A 20,758-nucleotide genomic window follows, 5' to 3' on the forward strand; every position below is an offset into this window, starting at 1 on the left:
TTTTCCCCCAAATTATCGTATAAGTTAAATACATTAACTTGTTAATTATACATTCATAAAAACAGTTAAACAGCTATTTTTTACAAGACAGATTTAGTTCTGTTGCCACGCCTGTTCTGGAGTTCGGTTCTCCAAAACATTCTCAGCCAGTTACAATCAATGAAGGTAAATTCACTGGGCATATGTCTACTCCTCTCTCTCCTTCCTCTTGCTCTCTCTCTCCTCCTCCCTCTCTCTCCCTCTTCTCTTTCTCTTACTCTCCTGCCTCCCACCTACTCTATCTCTCCCTTCCTTCCCTCTTTCTCCCTCTGTCTCCTGCATCTCCCTCACTCTGTCACTCTAACTCTCCTTCACACACACACAGCCAAAGGATTAGGAGACAGCACTTTTCCCTGGATTCCTTACTCGAACAGGGATTGGAGGACAGGAAGATAGCAAAAAGGAAAGGAAGAAGGGAATGTTGGAGGAGGCAGGGGGGGGGGGCTTTTCCGAATTGTAGTCCAGGACTGATCCAGTATTCTCTCACTCTCTCTCTCGCGCTCTCTCACTGCCTTTATCTCGGGGGGGGGGGGGGTTACATTGGAAGTGGTTGAATCTGGTTGACCCAGCTTGGGTTCTGAGGAACTGCTCTGTCTGGGGAAAGAGGCACAAGATATAGGTCTATTCCGGCATAAGGACTGGGTCTGGCTGGGCCTGGGCCTAGTTTGATGAGATCGTGTCCCCAGGATGTTGAGTTTGGATGGGCTGGAGATGATAGCTGTCCTGGTGCTGATGGGACTGTTCGTCAAAGTTCTGGAGCAGTTTGGACTCTTTGAAGTTGTAAGATGGGAAGGTAATGGACGGTGTGTGTGTGTGTGTGTGTGTGTGTGCCTCTGTTCTCCGCATTGCTTCTGTCCTGAGGTGGCCTCTTTGGCTAAGGAGTTGGGTTACTGACGGAACTGTTGGCTCTGTCACACACACACACGCACGCACGCACACACAAACCATGCCATATGTAACTATAACTGTGTGTGAGAGACTCTCTAATATTCTCTTTTCCCCTCATCCCTCTCTCCCCTCCTCTGCTGATATGAGCTTTTACCCCTTAATCAATAGCACTATGGAGAGAGTGGCTGAGTGTTCTGGCTCTTGTCTTACTGAGGGAAACTCAGTTTCAGTGTGTTTTAAAGGGGGAAAGGGCAGGATTGTGTTTCCCAAATGGTAGATCGTCCATAAATGTTGGGCTGTGGATAATTCAGGGTGGGATACAAATAAATCGCACTGCACCAACTATTCCAGTCAACTGCTATGCGATGTCGGGGCAATGTGGTTTGTTTGAGTCCCGGCTTAAAACTGTGTCAAAGGTGAGTCAGCCTTATGACAAGGATATGTACAGTAGGCCTTGTGAGGGTTACCCAGTGTGTTGTTTTTAATCAGAAGTTTGAACGGCCCTTACCTTTCTCTCGCACCCTGTTAATACTTTAATCTGTTCTCACTCAGAGTGACGCTGTGAAAGATTCTAATCTCACCAACACACACACACACAAACACACATCACAACAGGTTTCTGGCCTGTTGTAATTCCAGGGTTCACCTCTTCCTATGAAAGTTTGCACTTATACTAAATTCACTGAAGTTGTCTTCTCATTTTAGGGCTGTCTGTCAAGAACTCTTAGTACTCAGCTAAATTGTTATGAAGAACATTTGATCATTAATTTAGAAATGGATATCTGACATAATCCTTTTAGATGCAGTTAAAGAGCTGTAGACAACTGTCAAACACCCAACTATGTCTTATTATACTTGTGAGGACTTTTGGGGACCGCCAATTGATTCACATTCCAAATCCTATTTTCCCTAACCCTAAACCTAACCCTAGCCTTTACCCAAACCTCAACCGTTAAACCTAAACCTAACCCTAATTTGAACCCTAACCCTAACCCTAGTTCTAACCCTAATCCTAACCTAAAATAGACCTTTTGCAAGTGAGGCCCAGCAAAATGCCCTCACTTCTCTAGATTTTATTGGTTTACTATTCTCTGAGGACTTCTCACAGGTATAGAAAACGTACACACACACGCACTCACACACACATACGCACACACACATACGCACACACGCACACGCACGCATGCGCATGCACGCATGCGCACGCACAAACACACACAGACACGCACACACACACACACACACACACTATCTCTATGTCTGTTGGACAGTACCCAGTGTTCAAGGTGTTGCCAACTGGTTCATCATCTGTGGAACAAAAGTTAAGTTCTATAGAGCTCTCCCTCTCCAATCCCTGTGCCAGGATTGGCCCACTCAGAGTGATTGAATAAGCAGCCTCTCTCTATAGTGCATTAGGCTTTGCAGATCTGACCAGATCCTTGAAAAATCCTTGGAAAGGGGCATCTCCAATAAGTACTTCTGTGTGTGTGTGTGTGTGTGTGTGTGTGTGTGTGTGTGTGTGTGTGTGTGTGTGTGTGTGTGTGTGTGTGTGTGTGTGTGGTGTGTGTGTGTGTGTGTGTGTGTGTGTGTGTGTGTGTGTGTGTGTGTGTGTGTGTGTGTGTGTGTGTGTGTGTGTGTGTGTGTGTGTGTGTGTGTGTGTGTGTGTGTGTGTGTGTGTGTGTGTGTGTGTGTGTGTGTGTGTGTGTGTGTGTGTGTGTGTGTGTGTGTGTGTGTGTGTGTGTGTGTGTGTGTGTGTGTGTGTGTGTGTGTGTGTGTGTGTGTGTGTGTGTGTGTGTGTGTGTGTGTGTGGTGTGTGTGTGTGTGTGTGTGTGTGGTGTGTGTGTGTGTGTGTGTGTGTGTGTGTGTGTGTGTGTGTGTTGTGTGTGTGTGTGTGTGTGTGTGTGTGTGTGTGTGTGTGGTGTGTGTGTGGTGCGTGTGTGGTGCGTGTGTGTGTGTGGTGCGTGTGTGTGTGTGGTGCGTGTGTGTGTGGTGCGTGTGTGTGTGTGGTGCGTGTGTGTGTGGTGCGTGTGTGTGTGGTGCGTGTGTGTGTGGTGCGTGTGTGTTTTGTGCGTGTGTGTTTTGTGCGTGTGTGTTTTGTGCGTGTGTGTTTTGTGCGTTTCGTGTGTGTGTGTTTCGTGCGTGTGTGTGTGTGTGTGTTTCGTGTGTGTTTTTGTGTGTTTCGTGCGTGTGTGTTTCGTGCGTGTGTATGTCCTTACTTAGTCTAATGAGTGCTCTCTGTAATAGATGAACAGTGTCCTGATGGCAGTTCATCATGGTGATATTATTATTACTCATTATTCAGCAGGTCAGAGAAGAGGTAGGAAGCTCATTGCTTTATCGTTTATTTAAAGAAATGGATTGTGTGTATGGGAACATATGTGACCGACCGGCTCAAATCGGTCTTATGTAGCAAAATTTGAAATTGTGTTTTTTACATTGGATAAAGTAGAGACTCAGAGCTACAAAATGGTATATCATACAGTACAGTTGAGGAACAATGGGAAAGTACGTTTGTGACAGAAAGAGCTCACTGAACATTACTTGCCCTAGCAGAGCTTGTTAGGCTGTTAAGTTCTCCAGAATGTTGGTAACTGCAACTGTGCAGTCAGATTGTTCATTTGTAAATTCAAAACGTGTCGCTCTAGAAGCGTTCAGAGCGCACACCAGACGCTCTGACCGATGAGTAGGGTTGATCTGAATGTTCTGACCTCACAACCGCAGTCAAGCGCCCGAGCTAACTGGCTAACATTGGCTACTTGCTAGCTACTTCCAGACACATAATGAGAGAACACCCCACTCTAACCATTTTACTCGCCCTAGCAGAGCTGGTTAGGCTGTTTTCATGTTATCCAGAGCGTTGGTGACTAACTGTGCTGCTGGCAACAATTTAATAACGTTTTTTTGCCAACGTTTACTGACACCGGCCATATTCAATGGGTGTTGAGCATTAGTAAATTCGTCAGTTATTCTGCGCTCTGGCACACTCAGACAAGAGTGCTCTGAAATCGGAGTAGAAGGCCAAACTGAATTTACGAACGCACCCGGAATGGTTACTTGCATAGTGGAGTCTTTTGTTAAGACATGTAGCTAGCTAGCTAGGTAAACAATGAAGCATAATCCCAACCCATGACATTAGTACCCTGCATGAATCTGCAGGTAGCTAACCAACCAGGTTCAATGTTAGCTAGCTAAAATTAGGCTAAAGCTAGCTAAGCAAATGGCTCTGAGATACAAATAATAAGGTCATACATGTAATGTTAGCTAGCGAGCCAGCCAGGTAATGTTAGCTAGCTAGGTAAACAATGAACCAAAATCACATCTCATGAATTTACTACCCTGCATGAATCTGCAGGTACTTAACCAACCAGGTGCAACGTTAGCTAGCTAACATTAGGCTATAGCTAGCCAAGAAAATGGCTCTTTCTGTCAAAATTAGAAACGTGTAATATCTGAAAATGTAGCTAGCTAGACTATCTTACCTACATATATAATTTATGGACGGACGCGTCGCCTGTCGGAAGCCATGGTTGCCCTTAGTTTGAAGATGTAATCCGGAGACAGGTGTTTTCTCCATCTCCTTAGCTTTCATACTCAAATTCCACTGATTTCAAAACTCGGTCCTCCAGAAAGTGGAGAGCAACACTTATACAGTTTTAATACACAATACATTTTTAAAAAGCAGCAATTGCCAGGATTATCCAGACATACAGACCAGGTCAAATAGACAGAAGCGTGCTATATGGCAGACCAATCCAAACTCATCTCTCGGCATGTCCAGCCCACTCATTATCTCAGCCAATCATGGCTAGCGGGAAGGTTGCTGACTTTATCTGTGGCTATACCTACTAGGCTCGTAATTGAACAATTGTATTCATATTTACAGATTGCATACACGTTTGTTCTTAAGGCACATGAAAGTTTATGTTCGGGAAGCCATTTCTGCCAAAAAACACAATTTCATTAAAATAAGTTTACGTTGAAATGACTCTCCTGTGAAGTAGTGACCCGCGTCATACGCCTAGTTTCCTGAAAAGAGTCACGTGTGTGTGTGTGGGGGGTGGACATTTTTTTAAATGGATTGGTTTGACTGGAGAGAGTTGTCTCTGAGGTCTTCCTTCCAGTAATGTTATAATGTCATGAATGTATTAAATAAAATGACAGCGCTTTTAGGAAACCCAGAACCAAACCTTGCTTGAGCACTGGCCACAGGTCAGCTACTGGCTTTGTTCTGGAGGGAGTGTTGAGATGTTTGGCCTAGTGCAAGTGGTGGAACGCAGGCGGATACTCTTTGGTAGCCACACCCACTCATCTGATACTCTCTTGGCCAAGTCTATAGGCCAAATGAACCCCTCCCCTTCCAAAATTGAAAAGATGCCAGGTACAGGTGCACACCCGTGAAATCCTGATTCATCCTCACCTGATCACATTGGCTGCACACCTGCACCTTTGTCTTCTACTGGCAGCATTTTGGTTCCCATAGGCTTGGAAGAGTTTCTACTACTGTTTTTTTTCAATTACATTTGTGCAGTTTTCACTAGTATGTGGTATATTTTCAGAACTCTAAGCACAAAAATCTAAACAGATCATCAGAATTGCTCATGTTTAAAAACTCCACACATATTTTCAATTGACTGAGTACAACCATCAAATTCATTGCACCAAATCACTCTTTCAATTTGCATATATATTCAATGTAAGTATCTGCTTTTCACAATGCACTTTTCACATTACATTTTACAAGATTTTCTTGTTATTTGTTAACAATACATTTAACTACCACTTAATCAAACTGCTTAAAACTGATAACTACTAAAGAAAAATAGCTGACATTTAGAATTGTACAGCTACATCGTCTGAATCAGTTCATAAAACACAGGCTTGATTCAAACAAGATAATATAAATCATAAGACATTTATGTATATTCTTCTGTATATCAAATTATATATACAATTAAATGTACAATATCAAACAAGATAATATAAATCATAAGACAGTTATGTATATTCTTCTGTATATCAAATTATATATACATTTAAATTTACAATATCAAACAAGATAATATAAATCATAAGACAGTTATGTATATTCTTCTGTATATCAAATTATATATACATTTAAATTTACAATATCAAACAAGATAATATAAATCATAAGACAGTTATGTATATTCTTCTGTATATCAAATTATATATACATCAATAAGAGATCATAGCTTTATCTTAAATAATTATGAATAGATCCACCATTGAGCACAAAACCAACACTTGTTACAGAATATTTTACATAGAAATAACATCTGTCAGACAAACCATGCCTGACAACATGATCCAATAAGACTGATAAAAAAAAATGGTGATACCCTCAATTAAAATAATGTTTATCTGCCATTGTAATTACCTTCCTAATATTAAGTTGCGCTGTTCAAAGGCACTTAAAATCATTTATTTTGACCATTCACCTTCTGAATGGCAGACATACACAATCCATGTCTTAATTGTCTCAAGGCTCAAAAATCCTTCTTTAACCTGCCTCCTCCCCTTCATCTACACTGATTGAAGTGGATTTAACAAGTTTCATCAATAAGAGATCATAGCTTTCACCTGGATTTACCTGGTCAGTTTATGTCATGGAAAAAGCAAGTGTTTTTAATGTTTTCTATACTCACTGCTGAACACTGTAAAATTATATATGTTTACCTTATAAATGTATCAAAATGACAGAAATTCATGTTGGAAGGTAAAACCAAATCATTAATAGATGTGGCATTAAATACAACATCATCATTCTCCATCAGCCAGTGTGCTTCATTAGGACAAAGTGGAAAGAGTCACTCGATATGCTACCATTTCGAATTATAGTGTAGTGTACAATGCACTGCTGAAATACCTGGGTTTCATATAGAAATATATTCCACTCATTGATACACTGTGAACTGACGAATTTCAAGCAGAGATACAGGCAATACAGTATCAGTAGACAAGTCACATAGAAAAGGTGACCTTGTACAATGGTGCATGGGGCAGAAATTATATACTACACCGTGCTACGTTTTTACAGCAGCCAACTGCTTTATAATAACCCTATTTCTGATGATTTGTATGTATTGTATAAGGATAATGAAAATGTAAGACTGACATATTTCACAACATGATCACAACCTCCCATTGGATACAAATTATTTAAAAAATGATGCATGTCAAGTTATAGTCAAATACTGTACGGAAAAGGATGTTTACCATCAAGGCCGGATTACCGAACGGGCACTTAGGGCACGTGCCCCCAACCTTTAGGGAGCCCCCAATCCCCCCAAAAGATAGCATATGATAGCAGAATGTGTAGAATTGCAGGAAATTATCTTTAAAATTGCAAAATGTTCTCTCAGCCTCATGGCAAAATGTGTAGAATAGCAGGACGGTATGGAGGTTGGTGCTACTATTGTAGACCATTTATCACTTTTACAGAAATATACAGTACACCTCATAGAACAGAATATCCATTTATGTGTTTCTAAGTATTCAGACCCTTTACCCAGTACTTTGTTGAAGCACCTTTGGCAGCGATTACAGCCTTGAGTCTTCTTGGGTATGAAACTACAAGCTTGGCACACCTGTATTTGGGAGTTTCTCCCATTCTTCTATGCAGATCCTCTCAAGCTCTTTCAGGTTGGATGGGGAGGGTCACTGCTCAGCTATTTTCAGGTATTTTCAGATGTTCGCTCGGGTTCAAGTCCGGGCTCTGGCTGGGCCACTCATGGACATTCAGAGACTTGTCCCGAAGCCACTCCTGCGTTGTCTTGGCTGTAAGCTTAGGGTCGTTGTCCTGTTGGAAGGTGAACCTTCGCCCCAGTCTGAGGTCCTGAGCACTCTGAAGCAGGTTTTCATCAAGGATCTTTCTGTACTTTGCTCCGTTCGTCTTTCTCTCGATCCTGATCAGTCTCCCAGTCCCTGCCACTGAAAAACATCCCCGCAACAGGATGCTAACAACACCATGCTTCACCATAGGGATAGTGCCAGGTTTCCTCCAGACATGACGCTTGGCATTCAGGCCAAATAGTTCCAACTCCAAGCAGGCTTTCATGTGCCTTTTACTGAGGAGTCACTTCCGTCTGGTCCCTCTACCATGAAGGCCTGATTGGTGGAGTGCTACAGCGATGGTTGTCCTTCTGGAATGTTTTCCCTTCTCCACAGAGGAACTCTAGAGCTCTGTCAGAGTCACCATCGGGTTCTTAGTCACCTCCCTGACCAAGGCCCTTCTCCCTCGATTGCTCAGTTTGGCCGGGCGGCCCGTTCTAGGAAGAGTCTTGGTAGTTCCAAACTTTTTCCATTTAAGAATGATGGAGCTGTTTTGGGGGACCTTCAATGCTGCAGACAAAAATTTTAAAACCTATTTTCACTTTGTCATTGTGGGGTATTGTGTTGAGATTGATAAGTAATTTATAGGATTTTATCCATTTTAGAATAAGGCTGTAACGTGGCAAAATGTGGAAAAACTTTCCAAATGCACTGTATAAAAAAGGGTTGTGGTCATACAAAAACTTGCTGGGCTAATAAAGTATACATACAAAAATAAAGAAAGGGCCTGCACACTATATATGCTCCCAATTAGTACCTTTATAGACAACATTTTGGTCCCAGGGATTTTCGTCAGGTCGAGTAGAGCTATAATACATGAAGTTGTGTGATGTTCCTTTCCAAATCAACCTTTAGCCCCAAATCAACCTTGAGCCCCATGTCGATCCTACGGATGTGCGTGTGTGTGTGTGGCATCCTGTACTGTGGTTCTGTCAGTGAACTAGAGAACAGGTGGTATTGACATGCTGTTGCTCTGCTGCCAGGGAGCTGCAGGTCCGCAATAACACACCAACACACACACACACACACACACACACACACACACACACACACAAAGTGAGCTGACCTTCAATTCTTCTCCTTATAACTCATTACTCTGAGAGAATGTTCTGTTCATCTCTCTCTATCCTCTCTCCCTCCTTCTCTATTATCTCTCTCTCTGTCTCATTTTATTTCTCTATACCTTTAACCTAATCCCGGGCGCATTGCCACTGGACCTCTCATTCCTTCCTCCTCAGCATCTCTTCCCTTCTCCTCTCCCCTTCATCCTCCCTCCCTGCCTCATCATCTCCTTCTCTTGAATATCAGTGGGCAGAAGTGTATGTATTGCTTATTTGTACTTTGAGGAAAATTGTGAGGGTATAGGAAGTTGCAAAAGTCCGAGGCTGGGGTTGGAGCTGTGCTGTCGCAGTGCGCCCCCGAAGCTTCGCCCATGTGCTTTCTTTTCTAAGAAGCTGAGTCTGGCGGAGCGTAACTATGATGTGGGGGACAGGGAATTACTAGCCGTGGTCAAGGCCCTGAAGGTGTGGAGACATTGGCTTGAGGGGGCACAACACCCTTTTCTCATCTGGACTGATCACCGTAACCTGGAGTATATCGGGCGGCGAGGAGACTAAACCCTCGCCAAGCCAGGTGGGCTATGTTCTTCACGAGATTTCAGTTCACCATCTCGTACATCCCAGGTTCCCGGAACATCAAGGCCGACGCACTGTCTCGTCTCCACGACACCGAGGAGTGGTCCATTGACCCCACTCCCATCCTTCCAGCCTCCTGTCTGGTGGCACCGGTGGTCTGGGAGGTGGATGCGGACATCGAGCGGGCGTTGCAATCAGAACCCACTCCATCTCAGTGTCCCGCGGGTCAGAAGTACGTCCCGCTCGGTGTCCGCGACCGACTGATCCGGTGGTCGCACACCCTACCCTCCTCGGGTCATCCAGGGATTGAGTGGACGGGGTCTTAGAGGGAAGTACTGGTGGCCCACTTAGACACCTGCCTCGGGGGAAACTACAGCCCCTCCCCATTCCACAGCGACCATGGTCCCACCTGTCAGTGGATTTCCTCACGGATCTCGCGCCATCTCAGTGGAACACCACGATCCTGGTCGTTGTTGATCGGTTCTCGAAGTCCTGCCGTCTACTCTCTTTGCCCGGTCTTCCTACGGCCCTACAGACCGCGGAGGCCCTGTTTACGCATGTCTTCCGGCACTACGGGGTGCCTGAGGACATCGTCTCTGATCGAGGTCCCCAGTTCACGTCCCGGGTGTGGAGGGCGTTCATGGAGAGACTGGGGGTTTTGGTCAGTTTGACTTCAGGTTTTCACCCCGAGAGTAATGGGCAGGTGGAGAGAATCAACCAGGATGTGGGCAGGTTTCTGCGGTCAAATCAAATCAAATCAAATTTATTTATATAGCCCTTCGTACATCAGCTGAAATCTCAAAGTGCTGTACAGAAACCCAGCCTAAAACCCCAAACAGCAAGCAATGCATGTGAAAGAAGCACAGTGGCTGGGAAAAACTCCCTAGGAAAAACTCCTGAGAAAGGCCAAAAACCTAGGAAGAAACCTAGAGAGGAACCAGGCTATGAGGGGTGGCCAGTCCTCTTCTGGCTGTGCCGGGTGGATATTATAACAGAACATAGTCAAGATGTTAAAATGTTCGTAAATGACCAGCATGGTCAAATAATAATAATCATAGTAATTGTCGAGGGTGCAACAAGCACGTCCGGTGAACAGGTCAGGGTTCCGTAGCCGCAGGCAGAACAGTTGAAACTGGAGCAGCAGCATGGCCAGGTGGACTGGGGACAGCAAGGAGTCATCATGCCAGGTAGTCCTAGGGCTCAGGTCCTCCGAGAGAAAGAAAGAAAGAAAGAAAGAAAGAGAGAATTAGAGAGAGCATATTTACATTCACACAGGACACCGGATAAGACAAGAGAATACTCCAGATGTAACAGACTGACCCTAGCCCCCCGACACATAAACTACTGCAGCATAAATACTGGAGGCTGAGACAGGAGGGATCAGAAGACACTGTGGCCCCATCCGATGATACCCCCGGACAGGGCCAAACAGGCAGGATATAACCCCACCCACTTTGCCAAAGCACAGCCCCCCACACCACTAGAGGGATATCTACAACCACCAACTTACCGTCCGAAGACAAGGCCGAGTATAGCCCACAAAGATGTCCGCCACGGCACAACCCAAGGGGGGGGCGCCAACCCAGACAGGAAGACCACGTCAGTGGCTCAACCTACTCAAGTGACGCACCCCTCCCATGGACGGCATGGAAGAACACCAGTAAGTCAGTGACTCAGCCCCTGTAAAAGGGTTAGAGGCAGAGAATCCCAGTGGGAAGAGGGGAACCGACAAGGCAGAGACAGCAAGGGCGGTTCGTTGCTCCAGCCTTTCCGTTCACCTTCACACTCCTGGGCCAGACTATACTTAATCATAGGACCTACTGAAGAGATAAGTCTTCAGTAAAGACTTAAAGGTTGAGACTGAGTCTGCGTCTCTCACATGGGTAGGCAGACCATTCCATAAAAATGGAGCTCTATAGGAGAAAGCCCTACCTCCAGCCGTTTGCTTAGAAATTCTAGGGACAATTAGGAGGCCTGCGTCTTGTGACCGTAGCGTACGTGTAGGTATGTACGGCAGGACCAAATCGGAAAGATAGGTAGGAGCAAGCCCATGTAATGCTTTGTAGGTTAGCAGTAAAACCTTGAAATCAGCCCTTGCCTTAACAGGAAGCCAGTGTAGGGAAGCTAGCACTGGAGTAATATGATCAAATTTTTTGGTTCTAGTCAGGATTCTAGCAGCCGTATTTAGCACTAACTGAAGTTTGTTAGTGCTTTATCCGGGTAGCCGGAAAGTAGAGCATTGCAGTAGTCGAGCCTAGAAGTAACAAAAGCATGGATTAATTTTTCTGCGTCATTTTTGGACAGAAAGTTTCTGATTTTTGCAATGTTACGTAGATGGAAAAAAGCTGTCCTTGAAGCAGTCTTGATATGTTCTTCAAAAGAGAGATCAGGGTCCAGAGTAACGCCTATTGCCAGGACCGGCCGGGAGAGTGGGGCGAGGTTTGTGCCATGGGCCGAGATGGCGCAGAACTCTCTTCGCCACTCCTCTACTAACCTGTCGCCCTTTCAGGTGGTGTTGGGTTACCAGCCGGTCCTGGTGCCCTGGCATCAGAGCCAGACGGAGGCTCCGGTAATTCCACATCTTTATTGAAGGAAAACCGAAAACCAAAAAATAAACAGGTACGCAGCAAGAAACGTAACGCACTGTGCCAAACACACACAGAAATAACAGAGATCGGTGGCAGCTAGTAGGCTGGCGATGACGACCGCCGTGCGCCGCCCGACCTTCTGTGGACGTTGTGACAGTGTTGGCAGACAACATTACATTTGGAAATACTCACAATGTAAGCATAACAACTATTTCTAGGGTCCTGAAATAACATCAAGTTAGGATGAAGCAGTTGTACACTGTCCCCTTTGAAAGGAACTCTGAACGAGTAATATGACTATAAAATACAGAACTGGTTTCGAACAAAACTAAACAGGGCAGAGGCACACAATGGCATGTTTTTAGGTATAATGTAAATAACCGTAATAGCCTAACTCTTATGTTGCATTGTGGATTTATTTTAGAGAGTCATGGAGATTGAAGCCAGGCAAACACCCCACATATTCATCTTTGTGGTTGAGGCTAGTTTCAAACTTGGCCAAAACACGGCGGTGAGGAAGGAATGTGATTGGGAAAAGAGCCACAGTGGATGTCCCGGGCCAGAGGGGTGCCAACATCACAATGTGTGCAGCAATATCCTCTGATGGATGGCTGTTACACAAACCGCTAATTGGACCATACAACACCGAGCGTCTCATTTCATTCCTGGATGACCTCTATGGAAGGGTTGTGCCAGTTGAGAAAAGGGTTGCAAGTGAGGCGAAATCGGCCAATGTTTGTAATTGTATGGGACAATGTGGCATTTCACCACTCCCATGCAGTCACAGAGTGGTTTGCAGCCCATCCCAGGATGGTGTCACTTTTCCTCCCACCTTACTCTCCATTCCTCAACCCCGTAGAGGAATTATTTTCCTCATGGAGATGGGAAGTTTTATGACCACCATCCACATGATCAAATGTCCCTCCTGGACGCAATGAATGCTGGATGCCTGGACATATCTGCAGAAGATTGCCAGGGATGGACCAGGCATGTCAAAATATTATTTCCTAGGTGTATTGCCCAAGATGATATAAGATGTGATGTGGATGAGAACCTGTGGCCAAATGCAGAAGACAGGGTTGACTAGCATTGCTACTGTATCTGTATCGGTAGATGGTGTATACACAAATTATTGTATTTGGAATCACTCAATGCCAAAAAATGACATAAAACATATTGATGCATATTGCATCATGTCTGATTCATTCCGGTAACATATACTGCAGTGAATTCTAAACAGTAGAGAGGTGTCATTCTTGTATTGTAAAGAAATTTTACAAAAGAAAACATTGTGTAATATTACCAGTTGTTAGTGTTTTTTAGGTCATTGCTTTATGAGTGACAAAGTGTGCTTGTTGGGTGACGACCTTTGCTAGTGTTATGGAAGAATGAGTTGATATGAGACATGTATGAAGTGTTTTGGTAATTTTAGTGCATTTTGGATGTGAAATTAACTGCTGTGCCAAGCTGAAAGTTGGTTAGGAGAACTGTGTGAAGTGTTTTGAAAAAGTTACCCAAGTACTAAGAAATGGGTCCTAGCGATTGTAAAAAAAAAAACCTGTAATACAACTTTAATGTTCTGTCAGATATTAGATATTATTGACCCAAGTCTGTAGAATGGGAAACAGAGTGAGGTGCATGTATGTATCAACAGTACACATGGGGTGTTTGTACCCACAACTGGTTATACGTTTGTAGAAGCCAGACAACAAAGTTTAATTAAGCTTCTAAAATGGATACATCAATATATCCCCATGCAACTGGGAGAGAGTGAGCAGTCAGTTATGTACAACAGTGAACCAATCAGTTGGTAAGGCGGTGCTGCGACACAAATCCAATAAGCCATGGCTTCCCCCAGAGGAAAAGACAAGGAGCAACTTGGAGAGGCAAACGAAAGTAATGAAAAGGCTATCCAGGTAAACATAGCTTAAAATGCTCTCAATGCTCACCAAAACAAGCAAACTGCTACAATCTCTTGTGAAAAAAGTAGATTAGCTCAAAAATAAAGTAGAGCCTATCGTGTCAGACATGCACATACAAGGCGTGCGCATGAAAGAAAAAGACAACGAAATCAGCCTTCTGGAAACAAGTTGCAAACTTTAGAAGATGAATTTGTTCCAGCAAGGAAACTGAATGAGACGAAACAAAATTAGAATATTGTCCTTACCGGAAGTCGATGAAAAAGGAGGAAGTCAAACTGGATGTGGTCAAACTGATATTAGAGGAACTTGATGTGGAAATATCACCAGATGATCTGGAACGATGCCATTGGATCGACGGGAAAGAAAAAACGCTAAATACTCTTGCATGGTAATCTTCAAGCTGTCGAGCTATTGGACCAAAGTCAACATTCTGAATGCACAGGGGGGAAAGGAGATCAGGATCCATGGCCAGTCCATTCGATTTGTCCAGGACCTGTCTGCTAGGCTGAGAAAAAACGCAATGAATACATTCCAATCAGACAGCCTCTGGAGGAAAGAGGAATCAAATCTCAGGTCCACTTCCCGGCAGTGCTGTGGGTATGGAAGGGAACTTAAAGGATGGAATTCATTTTTTATTTACCTAGACAAGTCAGTTAAGAACAAATTCTTATTTTCAATGACAGCCTAGGAACAGTGGGTTAACTGCCTTGTTCAGGGGCAGAATGACAGATTATTACCTTGTCAGCTCGGGGATTCAATCTTGCAATCTTTCGGTTACTAGTCCAACGCTCTAACCACTAGGCTACCTGCCGCCCCAGATTTGGGGTGGCTTGCCAGACGCAAGCCACCCCACAGTGAAAGCCACTCCACAGTGCCTTTCACTGTGGAGTGGCTTGCGTCTGGCCACTCTACCATAAAGGCCTGATTGATGGAGTGCATGCATAGATGGTTGTCCTTCTGGAAGGTTCTCCCAGCTCTACAGAGGAACTCTGGAGTTCTGACAGAGTGAACATCGGGTTCTTGGTCACCATCCCAGACCAAGGCCCTTCTCTTCTTGTATCATTGCGTTTTTTCTCAATTGCTCAGTTTTACAATGTGAATTTACTTTTAATCATCTATCAGCATATTTCAGACAATGGTATATGGGAGTGTGTGAGATACAGCCAACAAATCTGGCTACAGATATTCTTACAAGTATTAGAAAGGGGAAAGGGGATACCTAGTCAGTTGTCAAACTGAAACAGCATTGGGTGTGCATATGGTGGGAACATGTGGGTCTGAGAAAGTGTGACGTCATTAATGTTTGTGGAAATGTATGTATGTAAACATTATTTTGTTTATTGTTTTTGTTCTATGTATGTTTTTGTCTGTTTATAAATATACATATATACATATGCATACCTTCTCATTCAAGGGTTTTTCTTTATTTTTACTATTTCTACATTGTAGAATAATAGTGAAGACATCCAACTATGAAATAACACATATGGAATAATGTAGTAACCAAAAAAGTGTTGTATGTCCAAACCTTTGACTTGTACAGTGTATCATAGATATATATATATATATATATATATATAGATATATATATATATATATATTATATATATATATATATATATATATATATATATATATATATATATATATATATATATATATATATGTATATGATATGTATAGTATGTATATATATATATAGTATATATATATATGTGTATATATATATTTATATATATATGTATATATATATATATATATGTGTATATATTATATATATATATATGTAGATATATGTGTATATATATATGTATATATATATGTATGTATGTATGTATATATGTATGTATGTATATATATATATTTTTTTTTTTTAAATAGCTACAGGTCTTAGGTGTCAGAGTTACTCCTATATGATTAACTACATACTTTTTATTAATAATTTAGTCTACTAAAAGTGTTTATTGTGTTCTCTCTGAGACCAAGGTTTGTGCTTACTCAATTAAATTTAGAGCAAGAATTCAATTTTCTTGACTTGAAATGGGTTGGAGGGTTTCTGGCAGTTGGCATTTGCAGTGTTTATGTTATCTATTAGTTTATTGTTTTATGATGTTGTATTGCTTGGGGTTTCACTCGCCATATGTCATTTCCAGCAGCTGTTTTGAGGACAGTTTTTTCTTTCTAAGAAGATGTGTATTTTTCCACCCAACTCTATTTTGTTGATACATTTTAATATGACATGATTTATATTCATGATTACGATGGGATCTGAGTAAACTGATTGCTTTATGATTGTTGGATTCCATGTGGTCTTCCTGGCCCTGGTTCAGGAGCTGGCACAGCTGGCCAGCTGGGTGATTCTGATTGGGTCAGAGATGGGTAAACCACAATTAAGGAGTTTGGAAAGCTATACAAACACAATTTAGAAGGAGTTACCGGCAGCATCACACACACACACACGCACACGCACACATATATATATAACGCACACACATGTATATGTAAACACACAAACATATATAAACACAGGCACACACAAACATAGGCACACACACACACACCACACACACACACTTGGAAGTGAGGAGAGCGATGCAAGGGGGGGAGTGCTTTACAGATATGATCTGTTGAGCTCAATTGACTTCAACCGCTTCATACTGTATCATAGTTACTGCTGATTTTTTGTATAACACTGCTATAGATAATGGTTATGATGTTGATGATACTCATCATCATAACCGTTAACAGCCACGCAATATGAAGAAATTGTTTCAGTGTAAACCGAGTGCCATACTGTGCTGTACTGTGCTGTGTTCTTTTATAGCCTCTGATCCTTCAATTATCTTCCCACTGTTTGTCTGTGCAGTCATAATCTGAATGAAGGACAGTTCCAGAAAAGGGAGAGAAGAGACAGACAGGCAGGCAGTCCGAGATGCAGTCAGAAAGACAGACAGGCAGGCAGGCAGGAAAAAACGAGGTAGAATGTTAGACTGACAAATCACTGTTGCATACAAATGTTGAAGATAATGCTCCATTTGATTTTTACACAACACTGCCCTCTTGAGGACTATTAGTGGATTCCAATCATGAATTCATTATTGATTGTAATGACAAATGTATTATGCACAATTAAATCTTCGTGAGCACAAAGAACATAATTTGATCAGAAGAATTCCCCAGTCAATGTTGAATTTTGCCTAAGAAAGAAGACTTTGACACAACTTTGAAAACGTGACTCTAAAAAGACAGAACATCCTCAAAGCAGATTTTTCAACGCTGCCAGTCGAGTGCCTCTGTGCCTGTTGTGTCTGTGCGTGTTGTGCATGTCTCTGTTATGAATACAGTGAAGATTTTTCCTACTTTCTAATCAGATTTGTCAGTTTATGTAGTTCATTCCAAAAGGGCCTAGTTAATGTAATTAATCTATTTTGTCCTAGATCCCTATTTAAAATACCTTCCTAAAGCTAATGATCTATGGAAATTGATCTCGCCTTTCATTTACAGTAATGTGGAACACATTACTGTATTTTGAGCACCGTTCGTCAATGTCCCTCTCTGTCTCTCACCTATACACACACACACACACACACACACCACACACACCACACACCACACACCACACACACACACACACACCTAGACATTTTAATTAGCTTATTATCTTTGAGAGGGATAATTGCACAGATAGAAGTCTAAATCTGAGGTGTTCAATTATTCTGTCTGTCTGCTGCAGGCCAAAGTATCCCTCATCATAACTAATACATAGTCTGGCTGATTAGCTTAAGACATCACACTGTTTGCTCTCCAATAGGGCTGTCTGTTTATGTCTGTGTGTGTGTGTGTGTGCCCGTGTGTGCGCGTGTGTGCGCGTGTGTGCGTGTGTGGGTGTGTGTTTAGGAGTGCATGCGATTGTGTCAGCATAACATTGGATTGGAGCTATTTCAAGCATGTCCTCTAAGGCTGTGTACTAACTGACAGTCAGCCAGCTAATTTTATTTGAGGTATTCTGTAATTACAGTGAAATCGAGGAGATCCTTCCACCAGCATATCAGGACACCACACGCAAAACACATAAACACACGCCACAATCAAGATATAGAAATCATTCTCTGAATTATCGGACATATCGGTCTGAGCATAGAAGTTTGCAGTATGAAGACAATTCAGTTTCAAAAGGTTGCTCAGTTTGCTGTGAGAATAGATATCAATAAAGTCCACATAGGAAAATTGCTTTTGGCTTGACAGTGACATGATAACCATCACAAAACAAACAACTGTAAGCATCAGCAGCACATTAGTGCCATTTCATTCAACTGGTATGCAAAGAAGAAAAAAAAGGCAGTTGAGTGGGCAGGAATGTGTGTGTGTGTGTGTGTGTATATTGGTGTGTGTGTTGGCCAAGGTTATCTGATTTAGCAAGGACTGAATCTTGGAGCCCTCAGTTGCTCGTTTGGTGTGGCTGAGTGTTTAATGGTCACTAGGTGCTGTTGCTGAGGAGCTTAGTTCCAACACGGCCTGTGGAGCATTAATCACTGAGCTGGCAGACCAGTCCTCCTTACTCTTCTACCCCCTTTCTCAACTCTCTGTTTCCCCCCTCTATTTCCCCCCTTTTTTATTTGGTCCCTTAATATTATTGAAATGCATTGACACATGCACTCACACATGCACACAAATGCGCACAGCATGCACACGCCCATGCACACACACATTTTTACTCTTCCTCCCCCAGCTCCTCGCTCTCATTGAGAGTGTATTTCACTTGTTGATAGTGTCCCATATCGTGTATCTATAAGGTTGTGACGTAATGTCTTTCTCTTTCTGCTGTATAGTCAGATCCTTTTTTTTTAGGATTCAGCGTACAGCAATAGATTGCCTGGTTAGTTGAGTCATTTGGTGTTGGTTGGATTTAGTTTGGTTTAGTTTTGGTCACTTACTGTATTTTGAACTGTTAGTTAACTGTGGTTAGTTTGTCAGTCTCTGCTTAGTTTGGCTGGGTAAGTTACACTGTGGTTGGTCTGTCATTCTGGTTAACTGTTGGTTTGGTGACAATTTTTGGTTAGTAGGGTGTTGTGGTGTTTTTACTGCATCTGTGTATCAGGTGCCAAGCTAAACAACCTGAGGCCTGGCATCTTACTGGCACAAAGACATGATACACCTGGAGTCAGATTTCACTGAATGACACACACTACAGCTCACTGGGACACACAGGCCTGCAAGTGTGTATGTGTGTTTGTGTAGGTGAAAGGGAAGCGCCCATAGGAAAGAGAGCCACATCCGTGAGTATGCCCACTGCTGCCAGCGTCACCGTCAGTCCCAGCTTCAGGTCGGGTCTCTCTCCTCACTCCCCCAATTCCACCTCTTTCCTCCAGACTCAAAGCATTTCTGAAGTGATCTCTCTGCTTTCCTTCCCTCCTCTCCGCTATCCTGTCTCTTCTCTCCTCCCTCTTCCCCTCTCCTCCTTCTTCTGTCCTCCCTCTCTCACCTTCTCCCAGCTCTCCTCCTTCTTTCATCCTTCTCTCCTAGCTCTTTCTACCTCTATCCCAAACTCATGCTACTTAATTACACACTAGGAGGGGCTGAGCAGAGGGATGGAGAGAGGGAGGGAAGGGAAACAAAACAGAATGACAGAAAGAAAAGGGAATCGGTAGATTGAATAGGAGTGAGAGTAAAATAATAAACCTTAAATATACCTAGAACTAAAGTGGACTATAATCACCTCTCTACTCTGTTATGATGTTGGAGTGTTCTTCTACTTCTAACAATTGTTATCTGGACTTACGGACAATTGATGATAGTTGACGAGGCTGGCTGACAGGTCAAATCGGAGGGCGGCTGAGTTACAGAGAACCTTCTCTGTGCCTTCTGATGCATCAAGGCTTTGACCTAACAACCACCTGTGAGCTGTTCTTGACAGGGCAGCTACTACGGACAGTCAACTCTATACTGTCAATACTACCTACTACAGACAGGAGAGAGGGGATAGAGGGAGTTTTGTCTCGACATCGTCGTCACTTCTGACCTTAGTGGACGTACCATGACTTTTTACTGGCAGATAGTGGGAGACTGAACAAGAGAGAGAGAACAGGTGGACAGAGTGATATAAATGCCGACTGAGGGACTGGAGGGGTTCTGAACTAAGGGGGGCTCTCTTGGATCTGACACGGATAGACAGAGAGAAGGAGAGAGTGAAAGGAGAGATCTCTCCATCTCTGGGACAGTGTGTCAAGATGCAGTTGATGTTTTTTCCGTGAAGTGTGGGAGATGGAGGGGTTGCAGACAGTGGGGATACTCCTGGTGGTCTGTAGCTCCCTCAAACTGATGCACTTCCTGGGGCTCAGCGATTTCTCCTCCAGAGGTAAGATACAGGGGGCTGAGGGCTGGGTATGAGACAGGGGGACAGATATAGGTTAAAGGACAGGAAGGGTGGGGGGTTAGGACAGGTATGGGTCTAGGGGGTAGGAGAAGAGGCAAGGTTATGGGCTGGGTACAGAGGGGCTCTTGAGATTAGGAGAGGGTTAGGTGTGGGAGAGAAGTATTGGTAGGGGTTAGGAACATGGGGTAGGGACTGGGATTAGGGTAGGTTGAGATCAGGCTGAGGATCAAGTCCAAGGACAGGGAAGGGTTGGAGTCTGGGATAGGGGTAACTATAGAGTTGAGGTAAAGGAGAGGCAGACATGAGCAGTAGCAGGTTCTGGGCAGGAGTAGGTGTAGAAGGTGGTGATTCAGGCTGGGGTAGGGCTAAGAGTAGGGGCAGAAGAGAGGAAAGAGAAAAAATAATAGATTAAAGGAAATGTTTTTTTTTTTTATTTAAAGAGGGAACGTCTATGTACGACAA

At 43.3% G+C, this 20,758-nt stretch overlaps 1 protein-coding gene across 1 annotated transcript in view; it reads left to right on the forward strand.

Moving 5' to 3' along the window:
• Nucleotides 1-705: 705 nt before the first annotated feature.
• Nucleotides 706-20,758, forward strand: part of LOC115190481 (Kv channel-interacting protein 2-like) — a gene marked incomplete at its 3' end in the record, with an annotated part of 39,538 nt that continues 19,485 nt past the window's right edge. The window contains exon 1 of the mRNA XM_029748767.1: nucleotides 706-832. Coding sequence (XP_029604627.1) covers nucleotides 727-832 — 106 coding nt within the window. The remainder of the gene's footprint in view (nucleotides 833-20,758) is intronic.

The sequence above is a fragment of the Salmo trutta genome, unplaced genomic scaffold (genome assembly GCF_901001165.1).
Source record: "Salmo trutta unplaced genomic scaffold, fSalTru1.1, whole genome shotgun sequence".
NCBI classification, from domain to species: Eukaryota; Metazoa; Chordata; class Actinopteri; order Salmoniformes; family Salmonidae; genus Salmo; species Salmo trutta.